Source organism: Atractosteus spatula, chromosome 12 (assembly GCF_055471065.1).
Source record: "Atractosteus spatula isolate fAtrSpa1 chromosome 12, fAtrSpa1.hap1, whole genome shotgun sequence".
Lineage (NCBI taxonomy): Eukaryota > Metazoa > Chordata > Actinopteri > Semionotiformes > Lepisosteidae > Atractosteus > Atractosteus spatula.
The window spans coordinates 3214400-3228252 of record NC_142717.1 but is presented as its reverse complement, the minus strand read 5'-3'; the positions used below and the strand labels follow the sequence as shown (position 1 = coordinate 3228252).

The 13853-nt window shown below is 38.7% G+C and overlaps 1 protein-coding gene across 1 annotated transcript in view; it reads left to right on the top strand.

Annotated features, from left to right (window-relative positions):
* The first annotated feature begins 1869 nt into the window (after positions 1-1869).
* Positions 1870-13853, top strand: part of cmc1 (C-X9-C motif containing 1) — a 31949-nt gene continuing 19965 nt past the window's right edge. The window contains exons 1-2 of the mRNA XM_088929265.1: positions 1870-1998; positions 7179-7271. Of these exons, the coding sequence (XP_088785391.1) occupies positions 1980-1998; positions 7179-7271 (112 nt within the window). The 5' untranslated portion in view covers positions 1870-1979. The remainder of the gene's footprint in view (positions 1999-7178; positions 7272-13853) is intronic.

Here is a 13853-nt window from a genome sequence, read left to right as displayed (position 1 = left end):
AAAATTTTAAGTATTTTGTGAATGGTTAGATTTTATTTCTATTTTACAGATTCGTTTATAAGATCACTTTATTGGCCGCATACAATTTCTTGTATTAGGAATTTGTCTTTTCGCAGACCCCAGCTTGCTGTCCATGAGACACACAGACAGGGAGAGAAGCTGGGGGTCAGAGCGTAGGGTCAGCCATTTATACAGCACCCCTGGAGCAGTTGGGGTTAAGGGCCTTGCTCAGGGGCCCGACGGAGTAGGATTCCTCTGCCGGCAGCAGGATACGAACCAGCAACCTTCCAGCAACAGGCACAGAGCCACTTATTGAGGTTTGTGGTATAGTATTACCTTACATTACTTGATTATACCTTCAACGTATAGTTGTCCCTCTGGTACTTTTACTATGCCTCCCGTCAGCATGTCTTTGACATTTGTAAATGTTTTGAAATGGATACAATGAATAAAGATTGCCTTACTGCTGAGAACTGAATGGCCGAATAAGCAGTTTTACACTGCCATTCAATTTGCCATGTTTTAGCGACAAATTGTGTTGGGGAGTAGTATGGATGGTCACAGAGATGACTTTGAATTGAATATTTTATTCCACTTAAACTCCACACGAGGATACTTTAAGCCCTGTTGCATATAAAAATACATTAAAATCACACTACATTTTTAGATCAATTTAATCTGTCCTTTTATAATTTTATAATCCAAAAATCTATTTTCTCAAAATATAATTAAAGCATGTGATTGAAGCTGATAGTTTGGCTTTTTTCCAAACACTGGCTAGATGAGATCGTTGGATCAATAAACTACACGTTTCTAATAATCCCCCTCTCTAAACTGGCTTCATCACTGCTCTCCTACCCACTGAGAGCTGGTGTGTGGGGAGCATACTGGTGCATCATCCAGGTGGGGCTGCACACTGGTGGTGGTGGTGGAGGGGATCCCCATTACCTGTAAAGCACTTTGAGTGGAGTGTCCAGAAAAGCACTATATAAGTGTAAGCAATTATTATTATTATTATTATTATTATTATTATTATTATTATTATTATTATGATCAAACTGGCCAGACAGACCAAGTGAGTACCAGTCTTAAATTTTTGTAAACCAGGAAGAGAGGCGCTGGGCCACCTGCCTCACAGCCCTGACACAGATTACGACTACAGGGGAATCAACGTGTTGGGATCCCGCAGGACTCACGCAGGGACCCACGCAGAATGAGGTCGGGGCGCCGTGGAGAAGTCGTGCATAACGCGGCCAATATAACATGGTAGGGGTTACATGACCGATCTGACATCCATGCACAAATGATAAAAAACGGGGGAAATATTATTAATCAAAACACCCTCTAATAATAATAAGTTTCATACTGGTCTTGTTAATTGCAATGATGCACTGCATTTCACGTCAGCGTCTTTATGAAGGGCAGAAACGTTCTGAATGAAGCCAACATCAGCCTGCATTACGCAATTATACACAGACTTTTTTTAACCGATAAACGAGCAGGTGGGAATTTCGTTTTCTGAAATGACCAGGAGGGAAGAAAAGTAAATCGGCCTAAAAAGGGGTGCTCCCTGACTCCATTAAACGTCAGCACAGAACTTGATCCGTGTAACATTAATGTAAGGGTATACTCGTAAGGTAAAAAGTTTTAAACTCTGGGTCAAGTCTCGGCTCTTACGCGGCAGAGGCAGCTGTTGTGCACCACCGTGCTTACTTTTTTAAGGCGTTTTTTAAGGATGCTGGTGACCTGCGCCGGGGCAACCGCTCTCGCACAACCCGGCGAACCTGCCAGCAGGGCTTGTGCTGCGCATCCCCACCGGCGCAGCTCCCCTCGGCACCGGGGCCCCGGATTGGCCGAGCGGCGCCGGGGAAGGCGGGACTTCTGGTGCGGATGTGAAAGGTCACTTTGAAACCAGCATGGTTGGTGCGGACGGGGGACTGGCTTCTCGTTAGCAACCCGAGATTCAAATCCCTTTACCCATGGAGCCAGCCAAAACAGGTACCGTAAACGTTGCGCGGCGTCTCATAAAGGGCTGGAGAAAAAATGCTGGGGTTATCACCAGAGTCCCTCCCCCCCCCCGTGCTGTTTGAAACAAGGTGCCTAGCACATTTCATATAGGAAACATTTGTAACAGCATCAGGGTGTTGAAGACAGTTCACAGAGCCCGTTCAAATTAATATTACTGGCATGTCATTCGGCCCTTATTATCAGTTCTTGGTGATGGTAACGCAAAGCCTTATTCGTCTTTTAGCATTGCGAAAAAGGCACAGTGGAGTAGACCCTCCGGTGTCAACTGGTATGGCGCTTATCGTTTTTCTAAACTGCGGTTGTTTACTATGTGAACTTCTTTACTGCGTCATTACGACGTGTTTTGGATACTTTAAAAAAACAACGAGCAGTTTGCGTGAAACACGATTTTTTCGTGCTGGTGGTTTTACAACTGGGGTGTCTTACCTGCAGATATCAGTTTTGCTTTTCAGATGGAAACAGAAGGATTTTTTAAAACTGCTTCGGGGTTTTATGAAATTAACACAGAACAGGGCAGACACCCTATTGCTGTTTAAAGTCACCTATACAAACACAGGAATAGACAAAGTTCATAGAAACATTGTCCCCAGTGCTTTTGAAAGGCCCGATTACATTATCAGGTGATTCACTTTTAAACGTGTTGTTATCATTAATAAATTATCTTGGGAATGTGAATTGCTTTCTTCAGTACCATCAATAAAGTAAGAAATGTGATTCTCCAGGCCAGATTCTGATATTTTACCTAAAACCCTTCAAAGAAGAATATCTGAATGTGTGTGTCTTATTACCTCATATAGTATGTGCACAGCTTCTGCAAGTAAAAAAAAAAATCCCCAGAGTCATAAAGCTTTTTCTGATGGTCTCACTAAATAATATAGTTTCCTGTGACATCAAGAAGCATAAACACAGAAGCACTGCAACCACTAAGAACTGTAGGTCAACCTCAAGGAGCCGCTTGACCTATCAGCCTGACTAGAGCTTTTTCCATCAACCAGAAAGATACGTGCAAAAACAAGAATGCAAAGAAATTTCATAATGGTTTCTGTGTTGTCTAATCTGTCTGTTATTCATACTTACATGTCACCTGAGCGATGGTGTGTGCTGTCATTCATTCCGGATAAGGGCATCTGTTAAGCACATGCTAGTAATGATTGCAAGGGGCTGATGGTATAGCATTTTAACCCAGCTATACTCGGGTTCATTCAGTACCCACTTTCGTTTTTGTTCTGAATGTGTCACTTGTCAACACTGATTTGTTCCCAGCAAGGTATTGCAGATTTCTAAGCCTGAGCCAGAATGACACTCTCCATTCCACTCTCCAGCTGGGGAGCCTATAGCAGGATTTGATCTAATTACAGGGTCAATCAGGGATATCGATGACTGGATGGGGGCAAACTGTTGACTGTTTTTAAACCATATTTCCAAACAAAGCTGCAATCCGCTATGCAAAGTCATGAAGAATGTTGCATGAACAAGTGAGATCAGTCGATATTAATTAGCAGCATACAACGTCAAAAGCATTACACTATGTAGTAAATAAGCATTTCACAACATAGTCAAGACTGTACCAGACAATGCAGATATTTTCTGAATATGGTATCGCAAAATCAATAGAAGTTATGTTAAAATGCGTAAACTGTGGTGTGTGAGTTGTCATGCAAAACTGCTTTAAAATGAGCTATCACAAGGCATAATACAATAAATCTGAAAACAAATGTGCTTATCTGGCATTGCCCGTCACTGACCTTGGCCATAAGTGCCTTATCTTTTTTGTTTGTAGTCGCACACAATGGTGCATGTTACTTGTGTGCAGTCACTATTAGCCATCCCTCAGATCAGGTGTTAAACTGAGATCATAACTGTGCTGGGTCTGGAGCAGAGGTTCCCAGTGCTGGTTTCTGCTCCAGCCCATCCCCGAGTGACACAATCCGGCCCTTCCTTGACTTAATTATTACTGACTTCATAATGAGATGAATGTGAACTGTTTATGCCCAGCTCTTAAACATGCTGGGAGCTTTAACCGTTATTGTTTTGTAAGTGAAATAAAATCCCAGGTTTGTGACTAGAAACAAAATGCTGTTTTGAATCAATTGAAGCAACTGCTTAGATCACATTAGGCTTCAGTAATCTAATGTAGGCGGGAGGGAATGAAAACCAGCAGTGGCTCAACAGGACCTGGACTGGGAACCACGATCTAGGTCTTATGGCGCTGTTCCTAAGAGCAGAGGCGTTAACCCTGGTGTCCGGGCTCAGTTCCCCAGTTTGGCCTACTGACACTTACCTGTTAATGTCCACTGGGGAGGAAGTAATCTCTCAGCACTTCACCTGGCCTGCTGTGTAGAGGAGCTGCTGGCTCAACATGAGCCCCGCATGTCTCCCACAGGGGTCCTGTGCTTCAGGGAAGGATGAAGGGTGGACCCTCCTATATGTCAAGCAATCCAAGCCCCTTCAGGAAGAACGTTCTGGAATTATTATTTTCCAGTGCTGTCTTAACTGTATTGTCTTCAGTCTCTAGTGGCTAGTAAAAAAATACACATAATATAAATATGAAATATAGCGGTTCGGTGACATGCTATATAGCATGCCTGGTAATATAAAGTAGTTTGTTGAAACTGATGAAGTTGTAAAATACTAGTAAGACAAGAGTTTGTAGTCTTAAGATCAAACATGCTGTTATGGCTTGTCCCTTCTGGGCAAGGTCAGAAAACAGTATATTAAAGGTTACAGATGACAGGAGGCCATTAAACAAATCTAGCCTCTTTGGTAGTTGGTAGCTAATTGGTCTGATTATCTCTTCCAGACCTTTCTTCAAAGAAGCCAGGGTTCCATGTTCAATAAAATAGCTGGTTAGCTTGTTTCAATCTCCCTTTACTCTCCTGTTCTCAGATTATAATATTACACACCTTATAAAGCTGTGTTGTGGATAATTATTATTTGAAGGAACAGGTAAAGGCTTATTCCATGCTGTAAAGAGAAGAAAAGAAACAACATTCTGGCTGTGGAGCCTTCCTCAGGTGTAAGGTCTTCACCTCACACCTCTCTCACACCTGAAGAAGGCTCCACAGACGAAACATCGTGTTTTCTTTCTTCTCTTTTCAGTATGGAATAAACCTTTACTTGTTCCTTTGCAGCCTACGCATGCTGACGCAGCTCCCTACTTGAACTACTTATTATTTGAATGTGTGAAAAAGAACAACATAATGTGGAAATGCTTTTAGCTGTGGCTAAAATGTTTTCACTTTTGCTTTTAGTTCTGAATGTTGTATGCAGAATTTGTGACTCATTCCCATAAGTAAAATGTAAAAGTAAAATGTGTTGTAATGTTTTTTTTTAAATATATGTTGCTAAGTGGTATATGGTACAATTATTATTTTCATTTGCTCCTCTTCCATGATTTTGAATTTTCTTAAAATTGTATTGCAATGCTTAGCATAAAATTACCCAGTCTGGAATCTGCATCTACCTGGAAATCTGTTTCAGGCTGCCAGTCTTTTACTTCAAATGCCCAGTAATGGCCTAGACAGAAGTTACATATTTGTTCTAAGGGCCACTGGGTTTTCTGTTGTGACCAAGGATGACTTAGCTTAGCTGCTAATGTAAAAAGGAGTGCTCTGGGGTCCACTGCCAGCCTGACACTATTTTAGGTGGATTATTCATGGGTGGTTGAAGTATCACCATGGGGACTATGGGAGGTGGCTTTGTCCTGTAGGTCTGAGCAGAATTAGAAAGCTTGAACTGAAGCATTCTCCTGACACTCTCGCTCTGATTTTCTGCAAATGGCAGGACGTCGCAGGACTGTTACAAGCTTGTATTTCTGGGGAAAAAAATTCAAGCCCTAAATTTCAAAATGAACTATATCTACAGTGGCTGCAAAATGAAGGCATAAACACATTCCATTGTGGTTTTGCGATCAGGCCACTGTAAAAATGAGAAAAAAATGACCCGGTCAAGTTGTAATAAAAAAAGTGAAAATAAATAAATCTACTTTAAAAGATGATGTCATTTTTTGTAACAAGATAGCAGATGTTGGATGTTGATGTCAGTCTCTTATGTTTTCTGGTTGCACAGGATTTTTTTGTGGCATTTTTCTGATATCTTTGTCTTGCACTGTACTGCATGGCTGAAATTTGTATTCTGCATGTAAATCCCTTGTAGTTTGGCCTGCAAGCTTTCAAAAGGTGGAGTTCAGTTGTTATGTTTGCAAACATCGTTCAAAATATTTAAGACAAGAACATGGTGTCATCGATAAGCCACCCAAATTATTTTTAAAAATCTGTTTATATTGTGCGTGGCCTTGTGTTTTTTTAAGGTCTTTCTTTGATTAAGTTTTTACCCCTTTTTAAATACACAGCACTATTTACAAGTCCATTGTAAATAGTGCTGTGTATTTAAATTGCAATAATTATTTCTATCAATTCCAGATCAAAAACAATAGGAATACAACTGTGCAAAACCCAGCCATTATGCAATTTATTTTTTCTGGTACACAAGGCATGAAGGCCTTTTTTGTAGGAGGATGTGTATTGATTTTACACACAAAATATAAAACGAAATTCAAGTGGTTTCCAATCCTGGTTCTGGAGAAATACACTTTTTTCCACTTCAGCTCTCAAATAATTGAAATCTTTACAGACCCAATAATAGCTGTAATGCAAAGTCTTTAATTGTTTTAACTTTCTAAACAGGTAGGAGGGTTGGCATTGAACTACTGGCATTTCTTAAGTAATTTAAATTTCCCTGTCTTTGAGTTGAAAGAAGAAAAAAGCTTGAAAAGGTTCTAACCCAGCAGCCTGTTGGTTGAGCTAAGGATTTATTTGGGTAAAGAGCTCAGCTGCAGTGAGAAACAGCAGGCGTGCGGTTCCCTGGGACCAGCACTGGGAACCCTGATGTACACCACAGTGAAAGACACCATCTTTGGCAGTGTTGCGAAGTGTGGTCTTTCTACTGGATCGATATCTATGATTGCCCTGTGTCTCCAAAAAGAACACCTTATTCAGTATTGGCATTTACATTTTAAAGTAATAATTTCAGTTTAAATAAATCAGGAATCTCTGCACTTCTGCCTCATTATCCTGGAAGGTAAGAAGCCTTGCCCGTGCCGTGGTGTTTGTTGTCTGCTCTCACTGAGGCTGTGAAATTGTGCTCTTCAGGGGAACCTTCCCTGCGCCACGTGGAGAAAGATGTTCTGATTCCCAAGATGATGAGGGAGAAGGCGAAGGAGTACTGTTCAGAAAAGGTCGATGGTAAGTTTCTGCAAATGCTGTAGGTATAGAATATCTTTTTCTGGTGAGCATTGATTCAAAATTTTAGTATTCCATTTTCCTTTTCAGCCATTCAGAAGATGAATTTAAAACAAGGTAACACAGCACACCTGTGAAGTAAACCCAGCACTAAAACATAGGGAATGTCATGAGATTACATCCTAAAGAGGATACCAGACCTCTTAGGACACAGACAGACACAATAATTAGGCAGGGGCGATTGCTCAATAAACGTTTTCTATTTGTAGTAAAGATTTAATCTCTTAATCTTTATAAATTTGTCATCCTGACAAGAGTGTTGGAAAGATACCAGCAAACAGGAGAGAATATGTTTCTCTTTCATTACGTTCTGTGTGGTATATTATATGTATTTGGTAAGTACTGTAAGTAATCAATGGTATTGAAAGAAGTGCTTAAATATTTTAAAAGTAAGCTCATTCAGAATACAGAGGACAGTAATTTTCTTTCCTGTTGGATTTTCAGATTTTTATGTTTTACATGCCATAGGTGTTTAGGAAGAGAATCATGATGAACACAAGAACATTACAGACTGTGTTTCTTATAACAGTATGAAGCCTAATAGATGTAATGGAAATTTTCTTGATATTTTATGATGATGTAAATGATTTCCCTTAGGACAGTGGGTCTATGTGAGCATAGGATCGCAATATTTTATACTTAATTTTTCTCAGTGTCCACTGTCAGAATCCTGCTGTTATTACAGCATCATTAGTGTAATCTGTCTGACCTAACACTTGCGTCCTGTGTTGTATTTAACTTAAAATGTCTAAAATTTGATCATAAAGCCCCTTTGCATCAAATAAAATGGAAGCAAAAGCTGTTTTCTTATGGGGGAAGTGTGGCTCTATACAGTAACGTACTTGAGTTTCTCGATTACCAGAGATCAATCTCATTTCGTGACATACTGGTCTCCTTTAAAGACGGCATGCTGTTCAGTATCTTAAACTGTATCACTGGCTATTGATGAGCTCAGTTTGACGGGTAGTACTGAAACAGCTCTTGTTAGTGTTTCTGATTTCCTGCTGGCTGCTTTTATCTATTCTTGTTCTTCCTGACCTTCTGAAACTTAGATATCATTCCATCTTGCCCAATTAACTAGAGAGGGTTGTTGGTATAACTGGTACTCTGTTGCGGGTGGTTTATATCTTATCTTACACATGGGAAATAATTAGTTGAAGCCAGGGGTTGTTCATTATTGGTCACATCTGGTGTCCCACAGGGCTATATTCTTGGTCCATTTCTTTTTAATATCTCTGTATAACTGTTGGGTCAGATTCTTTGCAGATTACAGCCTTCATTTTCAAACGGGTGTGTCCAAAAATCTTTATTCATATAGAAAAGGGATGCTTTTGACTCTGACAAGACTAGAGTTATGCTAATAGGCTCTCCTCCTCAACTCCACACCTGTGTTAACTTTAGTTATTGGTGATGTTAGAATCAGTCCACAATGGACTGGAGTCGTGTTGTCATCTTTGATCCGAGCCTTACATTTAAAGTTCATGTGCACAAAATCTGTGAAGGTATCTTTTTTGATCTTCGTAACAGTGCTTATGTCCATTCATATCTCTGCCAGCCTGGTGCACAAAAGCTACTGTATTGCATGCTCTTGGCTTTACCAGGCTTGATTATTGCCAAACTGTGCTTGAAGATGCATCCACGTGTGTTCTTAAGTTGCAGGATGTTCAAAACTCAGCTGCTCATAACATGAGCATGACATGAACAATGCATGAGCACCTGTCGTCTTTATACTGGGTCCTTGTGGATTTTGCATTGCAATAAAAAAATTCTTGCATAGCCTTGTGGACTTGAATCGTTGAACTCCTTCTGACATCATGCGAGCTGTTAACTGCCCGTTTACTAACATGCCATTTATACTTTTTGGACTTTGGTCTTTGGTCTTTTTTTCCGGTTTCCAAAGAACTGAAACACGGCTCTGAACCCTGGCTCTGTTGCTCCTGGGCTGTAGAGTGATCTCCAGCCTATGTTAGATTGTGCATGTCAATTAGCACTTTCAGCATTAACCAAGAGTAACAAGAAGCGCTGTGCACTCTAGCAGTTGATTCAGTTTAATTCACCATTTTTATTTTGTACATATGTGTCTTTATTATTCTGCTGTAAACCACTTTGATATACATTTAACGAAAAGTACTATATAAAATAATACTAAAAGAAGAAAAATGTAAGTTTCTTCTTATTAAAAGTATGTCTTCCATACAACAAACGAATGAAAATATTAATTACTGCATGTACTGTAATGGAAGGACCAATACTGACCTTGATGATTAGCCTTAAATCTTTGACTTTGCAGTGTTTTAAGATTTTCTGTTAATCAGGAAGAGTTGCTGTGTAAAATAAAGCTTGATGTCTCTTTGATTTCACTAATATTGACTAATATTTTAAACTTACTAGTTCTAACATGAACATATCATAAACCATACATAATTTTTCATATCAAGTAAGAGAAGATGTTTTTCCCCCAGACACGATAAGTTTGGAAGTGTGTTTGTTTGATTTAGAAATTCTTAGGCATATCCTTTTTTTTCTGAAAGAACAATCCTAGAAAAAAAGTATCTCTAAAAGTCTTAGCTAGAAAAAAAGTATAGACATTTAATATTCTTAAAAATATTGGTGAAATGCCAATTACAGTATGCATAGTTAATTTTAACAGATCAATACGTGTCATTAACACCTTCATGTGTGATCAGTACTACTGGCATTTTTTGTGAGAGTAGTACAACACAGGAAGCATACTTAATATGCATACTTTGTGTATTATAAATAAGATATTTTAGGAAAAATGGTCTATTTAAACATTTTTACTTGTTAAATATAAATTTATATAGGCAATGTACATAGGGTTAGGTGCTTTGAATATTGAAATTTTGTTTTATGTATTCTTGCTGTATAGATACATGTGGATGATTTGCTAAAATATTGAATTTGTCCTTTGCGTTCAATTGGAGAGCATGAATGTGATATTTTTTGCGTTCTTTATTTTCGGTGTTGAGAAATAGTTTTACCACAGTTTTCACACATTGATTTGGCAACTCCCGCAGACGCTTTGAAACTTGTGATATCCACCCTGAGTCCTGTGTGTTAAAGGCCTTTACTGGACAACTCTGCATCAGTCTTTGCAGAAGTTAGCAGAAATAGATGATAAGAGTTCCATGTACTAGTTATCATTCCTCTGAATGAACCTATCTGGCAGGTGCTGTCTAAAGTGGTACACGCATGGACTGCTTCCTTTTAAAAAACTTTTCACGTGCTGTTTTTTTGCTTATGGTTTAAAACATTAATCTTAATATTTATTGAGTACACCCATAACTGTGACGAAAAGAGGGACGAAAGAAGCTAATGCTAACAAACTAAATCTATTGCAGAAGATTATGAAATAAGTTGTAAGTCTAAAAATATTACGGTCTTCTGTGGGGAAAAAAGATGCACCAACTATCTGGCGTGAGGTGGAATCAGAGAGACATCAAACTTTATTTTACACGCCAACCTTTCAAGGTTAATAAATCTTAAATTGAACTTGAATTTTCTCTTGCAGTGAAAAGTTTGATTTGAACTCTAATTGTGCACTAAATTGAATGATGTTTTAAGTGTGGTTTGTAGAAATTCACAAATTATTATGAATATTGTATTTGTGCACATTATTTTTCCAGGAAATGTCCCATTATGACTTGCTTAGTGTACCAGCAGTAAGGAGGTAAGCCTTCCATGGTTTATAATCTTACGTCTTTAAAGAAATTACCACATCTCATAAAAATAAGTGTGTAGCTCGCCAGGATTTGCAATCTGGATAATTAATAACAGAGGCACGGGACTGCTCCTGACAATTCAAAGTATAGATTTGAGTTTGGTCTGCCTTAACACACACAGAATAACACAGCCATGCGCGAAACCTTGTATTGCATTGTTCTTTTAGATAACGAACAGCTTTTACCACAGCAATTAAATTGCTTTCATTCGGCGAAAGGATCTCTATAGCCAGCAGCACGAATAATTAAGTGACGTGCTCTCTTTTTACACGAGCATTTAACCGTACGTACAGAACCTTGGATCTCTACAGTTGATCTAATTTGTTAGCATTAATTAGCTTCTTTTGTCCTTGGACACTTGGTGCTCACAGCTATGGGTGTACAGGGGTAATAGGGGTGCCCGTTTAGTCAGAATAGGTTTTCAATCTCCAGTCAGTGCCAGCTGGGTCTCCACAGAAAGACCAAGGAGGCCAAATGCTCTCTATTCAAGATGCACCAAATAGCCCACAATAGGATCTCTTTTCCATATTTGCAGGAATTGTCCTTTCTGTTTTATAATTAGCTTTTATTTTCAACTGGAGTTCTGGCTGAGGCTGATGTCAGTGACTTGCTGAACGGGTCTCTAATGGGGGGTGAAATTGGTGCAGATGCTTCAGAGATGCACTAGAAACAGACTTTCATGGGGCTACACATTGCAGGTTTATGAACCTGACAAACTTGATATGACTGTGGTTTGTATAGACTTCAGCTTTGGTTGCAAACTGGTAACAATATTATGTACCTTATTTAGCAGTATTTCACCCCAAACTTAAACCTCACAGATCAACACAGTAACCCTGCCTTCAGTTTTTAAATCTTTCTTTGACCAGGTAGTGGTGTACCACATTTTATTGATGTTTATGTGATACATTGCATGAAGGGTGAAGCACTCAAGGGTTTGCTGTTTTTCAGTTTTGCGATGAAGCAAAAATAAAGAACTGAATAAATAACACCTGAAAAGAGCTCCACAGCTGGAATATTGTCTCTTTTCCTTTCGCCACTGAATGAATGTTTACCTGTTCCTTTGCAGCCCACGCATGCTGATGCAGCTCCCTACTCTAAATAAAAATGTGCTTGTGATACTGAATGGACAGAAAGTTAAACAAAGTCCAGTAAAAACATTCTTGATTAATTTTTCCTCCTGCAATTTGTGATGGGGAAAAAGTCCCTTTGTGCATTAAGATTTCCTGCTTCTCAGAAAAGTGTTCTTGAGCTGAATGTGAAAGCCCTAGTGCTTCTACTTCCGTATTTTTTACAACTTCCCCTTTCTTTTGTGTTTGTGGAAGAAAAAAAAAACACAAACCTATGTAACACTTTGAAAGCAAGGAAAATTACTATAGCTTAAAATTATTAGTTATACCATAAATTTTATTTCTTAAATCATTAACTATGCTTTTTGTGCAGTTCTGAGTCTCTTTGTCAGCCAGAAAGCAAAAGATAAAAGAAGTATTGTATTAAAATACAATATAGGTGCTGTACAATACAGACATCATGAAGTGGTCACCAGTGTTTCCTGAAGTCCTTGATGTTGGACATGCTTAACCACCTTTCTGCGACTTATATTGTTGTACTTGGCTTAGAATACACACACAGCTTACAGAATACAAAATATTTATTGCGGTAAACTTGGGAGCTAATTTTAATTATTGCACTACACCAAGGAGCAAAAAGGTGAACTTCTGAATTTATTTATTTCAGGTTCACAGAAATATCAGGGAGCCCACTGGACAAAGGTATCCTCACTTCTTGTCCAGTCCAACTGTGTTATAAGTTTAGAGAAATATCAGATTTGTTAGGATCATTTTGATATGCATTTTGTATGTTGGCATCCTTTCTATGTTAACAGTGGTGTTTTTGAATGACTTTTGTCCCATGTTCAAAGTACAATATAGCTATATCTTGCTTTTTGTTGGCATTTCCCAGATTGTGCTGCCTCAAGTACATTGAAAATATAATTTTTGCTTAAATGAATACCTTTTACATATATTTTCATTTTTCTGTTTCACTTTTCTTTTATTTGCAATATAAGAATGAAAGTTGTGCATTTTAAATAACCTCTTTTTGTGCCTTATTTTCATTATTTTCAAATATATAAGCACATTATAACATTTCATAGCACTTGTGCATATGGCAAATAAACTGAACTGAAATAATTTCAACTGATTTCTTACATTTATAAATGCCTTCAGCTGTAGGTTGCTTCTTGCTGGAGGACACAAGAGGTAATGAAATTATTTAGTATTATGCCTGTAAAATGGGAAATTACTTTCACAGGCTTGTCAGGAGGTCAGCAGACCTGCAGTTACTGTCATGAAGATATATTCTTTCATAAAAGAGTTTGATCATTCTGCAAAGGTTTTTTTTTTCATATTTTGGAGCACCATTCTTGATGCTGTAATTTACAAATAATTTTCCCTTACACTTCTTGTATATATCGCTTTAAGGTCCTCAGGGGGCGTTTTTACCTTTTTGTTTTCTTATTTTCTCCTTTGAAATGCCCCATCCAGTTTTACAGTGGTGATTTACATTCGGTTTGCGATTTGTAGAAGAGGAAAAAAAAAACTTTCCGCAAAGACCTCCTGAAGCTTTGTAATTCGAAGCCGAACACCCACCTTCTCCAGTCCTGCCCTCACCGCCCACCCGCCACACACTAGTGAAGTACGACTTGAAATTACATTACCCTGGAAACCCCCATACATCACACCTACTGTAGCTGCCCACCTCCACTGAAACTGTTCTTCTT